This window comes from Centruroides vittatus, unplaced genomic scaffold, assembly GCF_030686945.1.
Source record: "Centruroides vittatus isolate TY-2023 unplaced genomic scaffold, ASM3068694v2 contig_329, whole genome shotgun sequence".
Lineage (NCBI taxonomy): Eukaryota > Metazoa > Arthropoda > Arachnida > Scorpiones > Buthidae > Centruroides > Centruroides vittatus.
In genome coordinates, this window is record NW_027122113.1 from 2,221,459 (window position 1) to 2,236,865 (window position 15,407).

The 15,407-nt window shown below is 30.7% G+C and overlaps 1 protein-coding gene across 6 annotated transcripts in view; it reads right to left on the reverse strand.

The window, feature by feature from the left end:
- LOC136973769 (latrophilin Cirl-like) overlaps positions 1 to 15,407 on the reverse strand; it is a 119,261-nt gene that overhangs the window by 18,275 nt on the left and 85,579 nt on the right. For 2 of the 6 annotated variants that reach the window (XM_067268520.1, XM_067268525.1), the window contains exon 1: positions 11,896 to 12,073. The exons of the other annotated variants lie outside the window; for them this stretch is intronic. In XM_067268520.1, the coding sequence (XP_067124621.1) occupies positions 11,896 to 11,959 (64 nt within the window). In that variant the 5' untranslated portion in view covers positions 11,960 to 12,073. Of the gene's footprint in view, positions 1 to 11,895; positions 12,074 to 15,407 lie in introns of those variants that run through there. 6 annotated transcript variants of the gene reach the window in all.

Below are 15,407 nucleotides of genomic sequence, written 5' to 3' on the forward strand. Positions count from 1 at the left end.
TTTTTTTCTTTTGTTTTCCACTTCCTTTTTTTTTCGTTGCGGGTTTTATCAATACCCCTAAATTTAAAATGGATTAATCCAATTAGCGCGTAGACTTGTCTTTTTCTTTAGTAATCAGACTATTGTAAAATAGTTCTTGTTAAATTGCGAGTTGGAAGGAGAAAATTTGCTTGTAGAGCATTAAACCGAGGTTATGTGATGATAAATATGCGTAAACAACCTTGATTTAACGCCGGTTTTTATTAATTTTAACTCAGTTTATACCCGTTTTAAAACTCAGTTGTATGGCGCTACGTGATTTTAATTATTATTATGTATATTTTTTCAATTATAAAACGTATACCTTCGTAATTAATGAAGTCTAAACATGATGGAAATTTACGTAAAAATCGGATAAAATTTGCATTTATCATGTTTAACGACATCGTACGTAATAATAGTCTAATAATGTTTCTTAAAGGGATGAATTTGATAATTAATGATACGAGTAGAAGAAACAGAGGGAAAAAAATTCTAGGATAATTAAGCTATTAAGATAAATATATAAAAGTTTTGAAAACTCTTCAATAAAATTACTATATCATTTATAAACACACATAATCCTACCTAGCAAGTGTCCTACCTTTTTAGGACATAAGGAAAAAAAAAAAAAAAGAAAATTCGGTTCCCATCTTCTCCATCTTTTGACACGAGATTCAAATTTTTTTCCTTTTTTGTACTTTTCTGACGAAATGAATTATGGAAATGAGAAATGGAGTCACGCGCTATGATATTGCACGGAAATTAATGGAATGTCGAGGAACTGGTAAGTCGGAAATGAGAATGAAACAATGTAATTGAACGTAGAAAAGACAAAGATCCTTTCAAAAAAAAAGATAAAAAAAAGTTGGAATTGGAGAAATATTTTGAAAAGTAAACGACTGAATGATGATTAAAATTTCGGTTCGATTATCCGGATTTTATATCTTTAACCGGAAGTTTAAATGGGAAAAGTTTACGAAAAGTTTCGGTTTTTTTAAAATATTGATTCCGGTATTGAATATACAATAAATTTGTTCGGCTATAAATCGATTTAGTAATTTTTTTTCTTTAAATTGCGTGGATAAAAATGAATTCTTCCCCCTTTTATATGTGTCATTTACTTACGGGTAACATCCCCGTTGGAATTTGGAAATAAACTCTCCCGCCGAGGAGAGACGAATGAGTATTTCGTATGCAAGTTCCATTACTTAACCAACGAGTCAATAGGCGTCCACCCCTAAATTTGTAATGGACCTATCCAATTAGCACAGATACAAGGTCTTTTCCTCCGGTAATCGGACTATTGTAGATCGGGTCTTGAAAATCGCATAAGATTCGCCGGCAGCGCGTTGGATTATGAGCCCACACTCGGCTAAAATAACTCCGACTTAACTAATTTAACGCACTCTATGAGGTTTTTAAACTAATTTACGCCACTCCGAGCCATTTTGATCACCGTTAATGTCGTATTGTAGCATTTCGCAGTGGCATATTTCGGTCGAGCGCTCACGGTGAATAATTTCATAAAAACGTTAACCTATGGTAAGAAGCGTATAATATTAATTTATCCACTCTTTTGCCATCGAGTAAGGGGGGAGCTACCGATCTGGTAATAAGAAGGAAAGTCTATAATTTGAAGAAAGTTCCATCAGCAGGTTTAGATTAGATTAAAATTGCATTACTCGGAACCGGTATAAAGAAATAGAAGTTAAAAAAAAAAAATAGGTAATTCGATTCAAAATCCAACAATGGGACTCCCTTATCGTGAAAAAACAAAATCAAATTCAAAAACGTTCCGTCGTCGGAGATCGTAACGAGTTCATACAATTCGATCCGATTTTTAAAGGTGCAGAACCTAGGACGTTGCAAGTAATCAAAGAGTAGCATCGAGGCGTAACAAACTCTCTCATCTCTCCCTTTTGGTGGTGTGTTGGAACGGTTCATTTCTTTTTCAAAGCCAGAGAGATGTTTTAAAAGAAAGTTAAGTCAAATGCGATGTGTCGAAGTCAGTCCAACAAATCGTCTCTTGACAGGAAATGAGATGAATGTGTTTCAAAATAAAGCATAAAAGGTTATTCTCTCTTCCTTTCTCTCTCTCTTTACTAACGATCTTTTTTTATTTTTTGAATTTTTTATGCGCTACACCTATCCCATTAACTATTGATTGAATGCTTAGTTATGAATGAAAATATAACTTATGCTTGGATGGTAGTGTGAATTTTAAATGATTGACGTTATCCCTTTGCAAATGGAGAGAGTTTAAGGAATTTTTCAATACCGTATGCACATTATGGGTGTTACAATTGGATTCAACGCAAATTAATGCACCGTAAAATATATATATAAACACGAATGGCTGTCTGTCTATCACGCTCTATAGCAAAGTGAGGCTCGTGATATTTTGTATTAAAATTACTAAGATGTGTGTGGGTTTTTCCATCGTTTTTATTATAATGTAGACAATTTATAGTATTAAAACGGGTCCTCCATCACTTAAATAAGTATAAAGTAAAAATTTTATAATTATTTAAGTGATGGAGGAAGAAAAGGATGTATATCTATATATAAAGCATTTTAAATTTTATTTATAAGCGTCAGAAAGTCGATTTTTCCAGAGAAGATTCGCCATTTTGAAGAAAATTTGTGGTAAAATTTAATTTCGAACGCTATTTTTCCCTTCGCATTTATATTGTATGCCAGTTACACACTGTATGCTGAGGCGTCGTTTCTCATATACCCGAAACACGTAGAAATAATTAAAATAAATAAATAATTTCTTGATAGAATAATGATGAAAGAGTAGAATTCACTTACATTTCTTTAAAAGCTTTTAAATACTGAAGTCAATTTAAAATGTTCGAAATCTCTCGAGTCGCAATTATCGATTGAATCATCCTTTAGCAGGTGAAGCAATGAGCACTCTCGTTAATGATAAAAATCTAAATTAAAATCTAAATGCACTAATATTGATGATTATAGTTTGCTTTAGAGCAGATCAAAGAACTAATATTAAGTTACATCTTGTTGGGTGATGAGTAATGGCGAATTACTACTACGGGTTAATAAAATTAAAGCAAATCGTAATGTTATTAACACCAGAAATCTTTCTGCTCCAAAGGAAATGTTTGAAAGAGGAGGGAGGAGGAGGAGGAAGAGGAGGAGAAAAAGAAGAAGAAGAATTAATGTATTTTACAAGAAAATTACTTTTCTCCGTGCGAAAATAAATTAAGCAATATGTTTGTCTTCCTCCTGCCAAGCAAGAATAAATAAATAACAATTATATCGGGAAATCTTTGTAAAAGTCATAGGAGACATCACTCAGATTCTTCACGTATCCATATGTATGAAGTTTAAGAAAAATCGTTTTAAATCCCCTTTAAAACCGAAATTTCCAGATGAATATTTTAAACGAAACTCCCCTTTTCCATAAATTTTACTTTGCCACAACCTATTTTAAGGTTAATAGAGGATGTAAACATTTTTGCAGATAACAAACCCCAAAAACGGATCAATAGAAATTAATCAATCTTCAACAAATTTTTCAAAATCGTCTCGCTTTCTATTTTACTTTATTTTATTTTTTATGAAATAAATAATCTTTCTAGAGTTTTTTCATAGTATTTTTTTCGTTTTTTTCATGGCGCATAAAAGAATTTTAAACATTTCTCCGGGGTTTTACGCGTTGTTTAACTCGATTACTAATAAAACTAACGCCAATTCTCGAGCAAAAATAAGAAAATTATATTTAAAAAAAAGTAAAAAACTGGCAAATCTTGTTAATAAAATAATCATTTTAAGCAAAATTCAACATAAAATCCCATCATTACTGAAATTATAGACATTAAAAAGATGTCGATTTGTAGTAGCAGAATTCGCTGGGTTGCTGTTTTTTGTTATCGTTTTCATAAGTAACTGCTCGGGTAAATACATAAAAAAGAGGAAATCTGTACGTTTTACGACAATGTAAACAGTGCGGAATCCGTATAGGATCATAAATCTTAATTAATAAATTTTCAGTTTTTGAATTATTATCCACTTAGCCAATAAAGAAGTTGGAAAAGGAGTCGATCGTATACTCTCTGGGGATGTTAAAGGAGATATTTCATGACAAACTAATAAAATCTCATCTCTGCTACCATTTATTATAGTCCTTACTTAAGAGTTTGGGATGGGTGAATATTTTGCTTCTAGCTAAAAAGTGTACAAGAATACCTTACATGTTATAATCTCGTAATCCAGGCAAGTTTCACACGAACGTGTTGCAGTAAAAATGATTTAGTAGTTGCTTTTCTTTTTATATTTATATATATATAAATATATATATTATGACCCGTCAAGCCTGTTTAGGTAAGACGTACCTAAACAATAACCGAGTGTAGCCAGCGTGAATGTTGCGTGAAGTTGGTATTTTTTGTCTTCTTATGAAATAACCCCCCTCTTTCCCTTTATATATATATATATATATATACACACACACACACCTACACACCTTCCTTCTCCCTTCCTGGTATTCAACTTATAGAAGAATTTCTTGAAAGGGTGTACAGAAAAATCAAAAAAAATGATTTTCTAGAAAGGAAAAACTCGACACAAAGCAGTGATACAGATGGTTATTTCTTTTCCCTTTTGAGATACCGTTGCGGATTTTATGGCCTTTTCATTCCCATATGGACCTTTGCCATCTTGTGCAGGTGCATCTAAACTTCTATTCCTGTAAAAGCGAATAATAATGACAGTAGAGACAGGTGTGACCATCTCCTACACCTGTCAATAGTCTCTTCCATTTAGCGATAAAAGTTATTGTTGTAATGCAATTTAATAATTGATTTACAAGTAATGAAAATATTGCAAAAATGCCTTCTGCTTCGCTTAAATTCTATCACGATCCGGTTCGAAGTTATAATTAACATGTGCAGATGCTAAAAAATTATATTAACCAGCTCACCTTAAGATGATTTATGTAATTAAGTTTACATAATGGAATTTCAGCGTGTTATAATGCATTTTCTTATTTTTCTACTTAGATATTTCTTTTTTTCTCTTCATCTTTCTTAAGATAACTTATGAAAAATAACACAACTGAAGCTCTAGAATAATATAATAATAAAATATGGTGCCTAACATGATTTTTCTACGTACTGCAATGCGCTTAAATGCGTGAAATACATTCTTAATTCTTTAATTCTTTTTATTTTTTATTTTTGGATGAATTTTTTCGTGTTCCTCCCTCCTTCAAATTTTATAACAATCTGTGATCTTGCAATAAAATTTTATCGGGGAACAAATTTCAATTCAATGCAGTGGAACATCATAGTTCTTGTAACCACACCCCGTTTTAAGAGAACGTGAGTGGAAATATATTAATTCTGTTCATGTTATGTTGGGTTAATGAAATTAAGAGAAACATCACGGAAATTTTCACGCTATCTAATCAAAATAAATGAAACAAACACGCGAATATTCTCTATAATAAATATATGATGCGCTAATACCCTTAACGAAATTTTGCCAGATGATCGGCTTCGGAGAAATTCATTTGAAATTTTCCAACGACGATAATTAAGGAAATTTAAATGTTAGAATATGAGAATTTTTCGCAAATTTATTTAGAAAAAATATATATATTATGGTTTGCATCGAAGAATTAGTTTTAGAAATTTTATAGAAGTTGGACTTATTTAACGAATTTTTCATCAGCTTGAAAATCAAAAATTTCGAAATGTGGAAGTGAAATTTTCACTAGAAATTTTGAAAATTTCGTAAAAGACATTCTAAATTTGTAGAAAATAAATCAAAAATTTGTTTTTTTCCCCCCGATTATTCTAATTAAAAACAGCTTTGGCAAAAGTTGAAATATCGATTATTTTGGCAGAATATGTTCAGATTTTTCTATTCTTCCTCCCCTTCTTCTTCTTCTTTTTTTTAATTTATGAATTCTGATATATAAAATAATATGCCTACGTCTGTTCCATTATTCAGTCACTTATAACTATGTCCATTTGTAGAATCGATTTTGGATGGGGATGAGAAAAGAACAGCGAAAATTTCCCAACGGCCAAAAAGTTTATGGAGGAAAAAAAAAAAGTCTTATGAAAGTAAATAACCCGGTGTGAATTTCCTTCTTTTATTTTTTTATTTCTTCTCCTTCAAAATCTTACTTTTCTTCCTTGATCATAGGTGTTGAGTTGTACAGATGTTCGAAGAATGTGACAAATATCAGTTTTTCTGAAACTTTTAAAAATCATTTTATACGTGTTGCAAAGGCTGTTTTTGCCTAATTTTTATAAGAAAATATTGACAGACGTGTATTTTATTGTTTTTCTGTGAGAATCTTTCAGCAGAATTCTCTGAAAACGAATATTTCTTTGGGAAAAAAGTCGAAAAATAAGAAAGTACTTTTGGAAGAATATCAGGGGGGAAAAAGTGCTTGTGTAAGAACAATTTGATAGGGATGCTTACAAGAAAAAAGTGCTTTATTGGAAAAAAGACGGAAATTGGTGCTTTGTAGAAAGAAGAACAAGAAAGGAGTGCTTAAAAAAATTGAATAGAAAGAAGTGTTTTAAAGAAATTAGAAGAGTGCTTATTGAAAGAAGAACGAGAAGAAATACCTGTAGGAAGAACGATTAGAAAGAAGTGCTTTGTAAAAAGTAAAAAAGAAGAATTTAAAAAAAAAAGATGCTTTGTAGAATTACTAGAAATAGGTGATTATGGAAAGAAGAACAGAAAGGGGATGCTTATAAAAAAGAAAAGGAAAAAAACAGAAATGAGAGCTTGTTGAAAGAAGCGAAAAGGGTGGATTGTAGAAAGAAGATCGGGAAAGGAATGCTTGTAGAAAAACCAAAAAAGGATGCTTATTGAAACAAGAAGACGATTCCCTTCTGATTAAACTTTTACAGAAAAGAAAAATGGGAAGTTCATATATTTATTTATTTATTTCGTAGAAGAGATATCGTAAATGGTCGATTGTGGCAAAAAACTCAATAAAACCATCCGATACAATATTGTAGAAATTCTAAAATGATGTCGAACATTGAAAAAATTAACCATTATGACCATCGAAGCGCTTAAAACGAACGAAACAAAGAGAAAAATCCTCATAAAGTAAACACGGGTGTATAGAAACCATAAAAGGATATATATCACCAAAAAGACCTTATGTAGACAGAAAGACTGTATACGTGGTACTCAGTTGTACATAAATCAAAGCCATCTCCACTTAGGATACGTCCAGGAATGGAAGATGATCGAAGATGATGGGGCTTGGGTAATGAGACGGAAGCAATAAGAAATCACAGCGTGTCACGAGGTTACAGCTAATGGGGATGTCCCATGAACGGAAAAGAATATTTGTCGACTAGCTTAGCTACTATTATGTGTGGGCCGTTTTGATTTATATTACCTACTTTTCTTTACTTATAATTGATGTCGGGTTATAAACGAATGAGTTTTGGCCATTTCTGTTTGATGAACGACGAGTGCGAGACCCTCCTCTGACTATTGTCACTTTAAGTAATTTTAAATGAAGTCTTTTAGCTAATGATGATTACCAGCCATCTTTTAAGAAAGATGATGCTTAACAGATATCTCTTATCGTTATGTTATTCGGATTTTAATTACCCTTCCACTACCAATTAATGATCTTTCTATGAATTGCTTTAATTAAAAACTACTTTGCAATTTATTTATTTATTTTATTAAAGAGAGTACTTTTAATTTACATTATTGTTATTTATGCGGTTAAAAATCGTTTTATTTAAACCAATAAAGATAAAATATTGTAAATTATATAAATAATAAAGGAAATTTTCAATTTTTCCTCTATTGTATTTGCTTTCATTTCGTATTCACAACACGAAGTAGCATTAACATCGCTTCATTAAAGCCACGCTTTTTTTATGTTAATAAGGCGAATTTTCTTATTTTCCTATTATTATTTATATCGTTAAGGATCTCTATAATTTTTTATATTAAGATAATATTTTATATATTATTAAGGAGACTCATTTACCCAACTAGAATATCGATTTTTATAGTAGCAAAGAGCAGTAATTTTTTTCTATTATTATCGTCATTACTTAGAGAATATTAATTTCTCCTATTATTACTTGCATCATTAAGGAGCATTATTATTTCTTATAGCCTATTTCTCGCTTTTCTTAGCGCTCTTTACATCAATAATACAATCCCTTCAATTTTTCTTTGGCAGCAATATTAAGGGAAGGGAAGGGAGAGTTTCTATATATTTTAAACATAAGTAAAATACCTGTCAGAAATTTGATATCATACATTTTTAACAATGTTTTTTTGATCGAAAATTTAAGCGTGACATTTTGTTTTCGACTGAAATCTATATATAAAAATAGAGTATTTTGACACGAGCGAGAGGGCGAAGGAGATCTTAGGAATAAGAAATATGTCGAAGGAACACAACCATAACTCGAACTTTAACATAAAATGTTGAAAAATTCAATTTGTTGCTATCTTTACGGATTTATTTATTCATTCTAGCACTTTACATCAAGTCGTAATATGCCATTGGCATCCGTATCAACTCTTTACCTAGGGATGGAAATGACTGCATTCAACAAGAACCGTTTTCCATGCCAATAACTTAAACTTTTCCTTTTTTTAGTCGTTCTGCAAAAGTCGAAAATCGTAAATCGTAACGTAATCTGGAAAGCAAACGTTTCGTAATACGATACGTTTTAAAGTGATATCCTCCTCTTCAAGACGATTCCTTTATGTAGTACCTATTATAAACGGTGCACTTTGCGTTAAATGTTAGCTTAACGATTATTGCTGGCTGTAGAAGACGTAATGCGAAATTAATGGTGTATGTTAATGCTCAGGTAGAATATAGGATATAGTAGATATAGTCGAATGAAAAGCAATTTTGCTCTTTTAGGCATTTGTAAAACGAAACCATTACAGCGATATGTGATAAAAGATGCTTAAGGATAAAGGAAATTCTCTGGAATAATCTTTCGGCTGAATTCATTTGTAATGCAAATGATACTCTTTGGAAAACAATAAAAGAAATAAGGAAGGATAAAATGATTGAATTATTGTCTATATAAATACTTTTAAACGCTATCTTTCCTCTACAGTTCTTCGCATAAAACAAGTATCAAAACTCCTACTCCCCGACTTTTCATACTTGTTTACCGTTAAAAATCAATTATATTTGATAAAATAAAAATATAATCCTATAAAGTATCCTTTCTGTACGTTATAAGTTTTTAGATGTATTCGATATAGTAACAAGATGTTTTTTAGACTAGATTTCGTTGTACTTAAAATCGAATTTTCGTGTTTTCCATCGATTTATATATTCTTTTAACTTTAAACTAAAAACGTTATTTTTATTTTTAAAGATGTATCTCGATATAAAACGTTTAAAAAGTTCTTTTTTATTAGTAACTAAAGATACTTTTATCTAGAGGACAGCATTTTTGATTTACATTATTTCCTCCGAAAAAGAATTTTTCTTTTTTCCTTCCTGTTGACCTAAAACAGTAAAAAATTTCGCTATCGTTTCCGAATTTAATCGATTTTAAAAAGAATTTTACTTTATCTTTAGCAGAAATCCTAACCGACTTTTGGAATTTATAATAATATAGAACTAAAAAGCATCTACAATATTTTGAAGAGAGCATCATTCTTAATGATACTTTCTTTCTAAAAAAAAACTAAAATTCTAGAAAGAAATAAAAGAAATAACATTTATTTAATTCTACTTTGGTATTCTATAACTAAAATGTAAAACTGAATTGTAAAGTTAAAGGCCTATAAAAATACAGAGAACAATTTTACTGTTTAACCAATACTACAGAGTCGAAGACTGTTCTAGAATCTTATACAAAATTCCAGAACGTACTGTTTTGTGCAGGAATGGTGTCTATATATATATATATATATATATATATTCTCCAGAAATTTTACATATTTTGCATTCTCAAACTATAAAATCTATATATATTCATATACAATTCTCGAAAACAAGTAAAATCAAAGAACAAAATACAAAACTCAATTCCAATTTAAGATTCTAGAACAGAAATTTCTAAATCTTGAATTAAAGAAATTTATAGAATATTAACTTAAATTTCTAGAACACTCATTTGGAACAATGATGCTCTACGGGTTTGTATTGTTGTAGGCTCCAAGAGCGCACTTTTTTCCCTTGTATTATTATAGGTTCTAAAGTTCTGTGTACTTTCGTTTCTACAATTTTATAGATTCCAAGTAGAAGCATTGTTTATATTTATTTCATAGAACAGAATCTTGAAAGGACAGATTACTCTTTAGTTAAAACTGAAAATGCTCTTTTAAGATTCTGTTCTACGAAATAAATATAAACAATGCTTCTACTTGGAATCTGTAAAATTGTAGAAACGAAAGTACATAGAACTTTAGAACCTATAATAATACAAAACAAGAACCTGGAACGTGTTACAATACAAAATAGAAAAAAAAAGAGTACCCTTGGAACCTACAACAATACAAACCCGTAGAGCATCACCACACGTCATAATGAGTATTCGCTTCATCACTTTTTGTTCCAAATGATTTCATTTCGGTGAAAGAGACCCTCATTTGATTTATGCATCACCAAAAAAAAAGAATTATGTTATATAGCGACATTAGTAAGAAGGTATTTTTTAATCAATTCATTTTTTTACAATCGGATGAGCTTATCCACAAATTATTTCATCGAGTTGACATCACGCTATCACTCCAATGATAAATGAACGTCAATTAATCGAAGACGAATTCAGTCTGTGAGCCAACGAATGAATCACTTTGCTAGCATTCGGGAAAATAAAAAGGGAAAAAAAATAAAATAAAAAAAAAGAATTTCCACCTCGAACAAAACCCAACCCCCCGATAACAATTATGGATGCACGCACGACAAGATATAATGACGCGTATAAGTCCCAACATCAGACAAAGAGAATTCTGTCAAAGGCATCCCACTACCAAAAACTATACAAGTTATCCACTCTGCAAAAAGTGCGATAACAATGGAGAGCAAACTAGCCATTAAATATCCTTACCTTTTTTTTTTTACAGCGTGCAGAAAATATGAGGCCAACGCGTTATACGAAACGACGCGACGTTATTTTCGATAGCGTGTGCCATTTTTCGTACACTTTTCAATGTAAACAAACATTTAAATCTCTGATATTTGTAGCGTTTGTATAAGAATTTGTCGTCAATTGTTATATTTGAAATATACAGTATATATTTTCCCTGTTGCTGTTGCACGAAACTATCGTGTGAATCGCCTTGTTGAAATGAGGAATTTACGACGCTTTCTACCGCTATTCCAGTTAAACTTTTGCCTTTTTTTTATCCACTCTTTTCCCTGCAACGATGCCTTTTATTAGCGTAATATTCTTGTATTTATTCTGTTTTATCTCTTATAGTCGCGTCGCGTCGCGTCGCAACGAGTCACGCAATATAGTAAATATTGACTTTCTTCGCAACGTTTTTCGCAAACCGAATACCGAAAATGATTTAATATCAAATTTTATTTGATAAAATAATATTTTAAAATGGCAAATATAATACATTAATATTTTTAAAATTAATTTTATACACGAGTATACCTCAAAACCTTCATTCTATTCTTACAATAATTGAAAAACACTTTAAAAAATTATTATTTCGATATATTTCCATATAAGTAAATTATATAATGTAAAATATAAATTGCCTTCACGTATAATAAACACTTCTCAAGATACAGAGCGTGACGGACAGACATATTCAGGAAAATTATATATAATTTAACATACGTAGAAAATGATCGATTTTTACTGTTGATAACGCAAAAATTTTTAATAATTTACAACTAAAATTTAGTCGAACCTTTAATGACGGCCACCTGTAAACGGCGGCCATTTTTCAGAGACGTTTCTTCTTTGAATTTCATACAAAATAACCTCCAAACAACGGCAACCTTCGAAGAACGGACACGTTTTACGTTCCCGTCAGTGGCCGTTGTTTAGAGGTTTAGCAGCAATTACAATTTTTTTATTCTACCACAAAAAAACCATAAAATTTTTCTAATATATTACAATAATTAATTACATAATTCTATAATAAAATTAATTTAAATAATAACGATGTCGATGATGATGATTATGATGTTGAAAAAAAAATCATCATTAAATTTTTTAAACGGAAGGAAAAAGAAGCCATCACATAAATAATTCAACAGAAAAATAAATTTGAAAAATATAAATTATAAATAAATCGCTTTCTTAATTATAAATATGTTTACCAGTTAAAAATTTGGTACATTTATTCAGTTTTAACATTAAAATTTCATAGAGGAGGTAGGAAGGAAGGTAAAAATGATGAAAAAATAATGATGATAATTGAAGGAGCAGAGAGTTATCCTCATCTACATAATCGTACTGTTTGTGCACAAATAATTTCAATAATATTCTTCAGGATATTTTTAAAATAATTTAATAAAAATAAAATTATTAAACAGTCCCCTTGTAGATCGTGTCTATGCATAATATTAAAGCTCGTCTGTTTGTATGTTCGAATGCGAAAAAACAAATCTGTTTTATTCGCATAAAATTCGCTTCTATAAAGTCTGTTCGTATGTCTGATATAAAAAATTAATCATAATTTATGGGAAAAATCCATAAATTAATTTTGTTTTTTTTTTTTTTGAAGCGTTTGTCTGTTTGTAGATCTGTTATAAAAATTCGTCCTAATCTGTGGAAGAATAGCCGTGCGTCTGTATGTCTGTTCGTAATTCTGACATAAAAACTAATCATGATTTATGGAAGGATCCACGAATTTACTTCCATCACAGTATTTGCTTCTACTCAATTAGAAAATCCTTAAAATTCTTCGACGAAGAGGAAAGTTTTGGGTAATTAAACATCTCGAGCCACTTGAAAAACATTAAAAGTTGACTGCAACAAAGTTTGAAATGTGTAAAGAAGAAGTATTAACGCCTGAAGCGGGTGCAGAAATCTGTGCAAACTCATACAAAATTAGAAGAAGAGCCATTGCATTATTACTGTAGATACAGGCCAGTGAATCTACTTACTTCCTTTTTAATCAATTGGTTACCGAGCGTCACGCGTGACGAATAACGCAATTCCGAGGTTAGAAGATCGTGAAGTAACCATCACACTTTTTAATTAATAACGGCAATAGTTACGATAAGGTAATTGGCACGTTAAGTATGTGATTGATCTTTAATTATTATGTTAATCAGGCATGTGCAGGCAATATGTTACGTTGCTTTTTTCCTCCCCCCGAATTTTTCGGCGTAACACGAAACAAAGACAAGAAATTTATAGCGAGTAATCCATATAATGGTCCTATTATTACAGTAAGTTGAGTTACCTCTTGTAAGTGACAGCTCGTGATGTGCCAATCAACTCGAATTAGCAAATCACTAAGCGTAACAGTGGCACAAAGACCATCTCCGATGTTAAACAATAGATGTATAATATCGCTGACAATTGCTAGTTCCATACACTAATAACGGGAAACAAAGACGGTTATTGGTATGGAAATTATCGGCCACAACGGCCTAATTATAAACTATCTAATCATATTTTTCCGCCTTTTTTTCCCCGTCTGTCTGTATGTCTGTGCGCCAAATATCTCGAAAACTAAGATAGTTGCGAGGTAATAGAGGGATAACTTTATTAAACTGTTAAAATTTTATGTTTTACTTATATAGTGTGTACGTTTGTCGATCCGTCTGAAAAATGTCTCGTAAACTATAGAAATTATAATGAGGAAATGGCGGTGATTATTAAGAATTTTTATATCGTATTGCGGAAACGTCTTTTGTCTTCTCCTGTCTGTATATCTGTCCGCATATTTCGTAACTTCCTGTCGAATCGTAACTCATTTATATTGCCTTTTCTAACATTTCTATAAGCAGTTTTTCTCGTTAAGAAAGCAAATTAAAGTTGGAATTTTCAATTTGTTTATTCAATTAGCCGTCCGCACGGATGTTAGTACGAAAAATTTCTAGATTAATAAATTAACGGGTGTTGGCACGAGAATACTGTCTAAAAAACATTAAATTTAATTGATAAAAATTTTAAAAAATCATTCGTAGGTAATTTTTATATAAGTGAATTCACAATATGAGCGCTTTTTCGATTAAATTTACCACATTTCCCTGTATATTCGAGCGTTTTTAGACTCAAAACTCATCGCATTTCCCATAAATTGGAGAATTGTTCGACGAAATTTACCACATTTCCCATAAACTTGAATATTTTTCGATCAGAACTGACAATGTTTTCACATAAACTCGAGCAATTTTAATTAAAAAAAACGGATTACAGTTAAAAAAAGACCCTTAATTAACCTTAACGGAGGTGGATTGTATCAATAACAAAGAGCAATTTTCCAAGAACACAAACCGTTTAATGATTCAAAGAGAACAATCCATAACTAAGAAGAGGATTGATAAATGCCGGACGACAAATAGCTGTCATGATCTGGAATTCTTATTAATGATTATTGGGGCCAGTTTACAAGACCCTAACACGTCCCAAGAGCGGAGTAAGGGTAATCAATAACTACTTAATAAAGAATATGCGTCAAACGGGACTAAGTTACATCACATTAATGAAACGATAAAGAAAGAAAGAAAAAAAAAATACAGCAACTAAATTTGAGGCTAATTATCTATAGTAAAAGTAGAGAAGAGAATGTTTGCATCTTAGCTAATTAAAGTATATAAAACTAGTGGAAGACTTTTAATCCCTGAGGAATTTGTACTTAATCATTTGGATTGGCAAAACACTCCATATCCGACTGCTTATCTATTGTTGTATAAGGAGGAACAAAAGTGCTTTAGTTCCATGTAATTTGTGGATGTAATTAACTGTCCGGGTTTCAAAATGGATGGTATTTATTCGTTTTGTTTCCATCAATTACTAATGGCTCCGTATACACCCATTTCTATAATTACTATTCATAAAAATATCTTTTATAAAGGGAAAAAACCCTAAGTTGGTATCCATTCAGGATGGATGTAGGGTTTTATCTCCATCCTCCTCCGCATATTTTTTAAAAATTTTTCTGTTTTTTATTAAAGAAATAATTAAGGAGAGTATTCATCTTCCTCTTCAAAGAATATGTATTTTCTTGCTTTTAATATAATTAAATTCATCCCGTTTATATCGAAGTGAGCTTTCGTGGAATTGAATGATGGTGGCTTTGAAAATTAAAAATTTAAATTTATTAAATTTAAAAGTTAATTTATTAATTATAATTCGTGTTTTTATGCGTTAATATGTATTGGTGTTTAAGGAATTTCGAGTTAAATTGGAGAATTTAATTAGTAAATAGTGAAGGAATTAGAAAAATAATAATATATATAT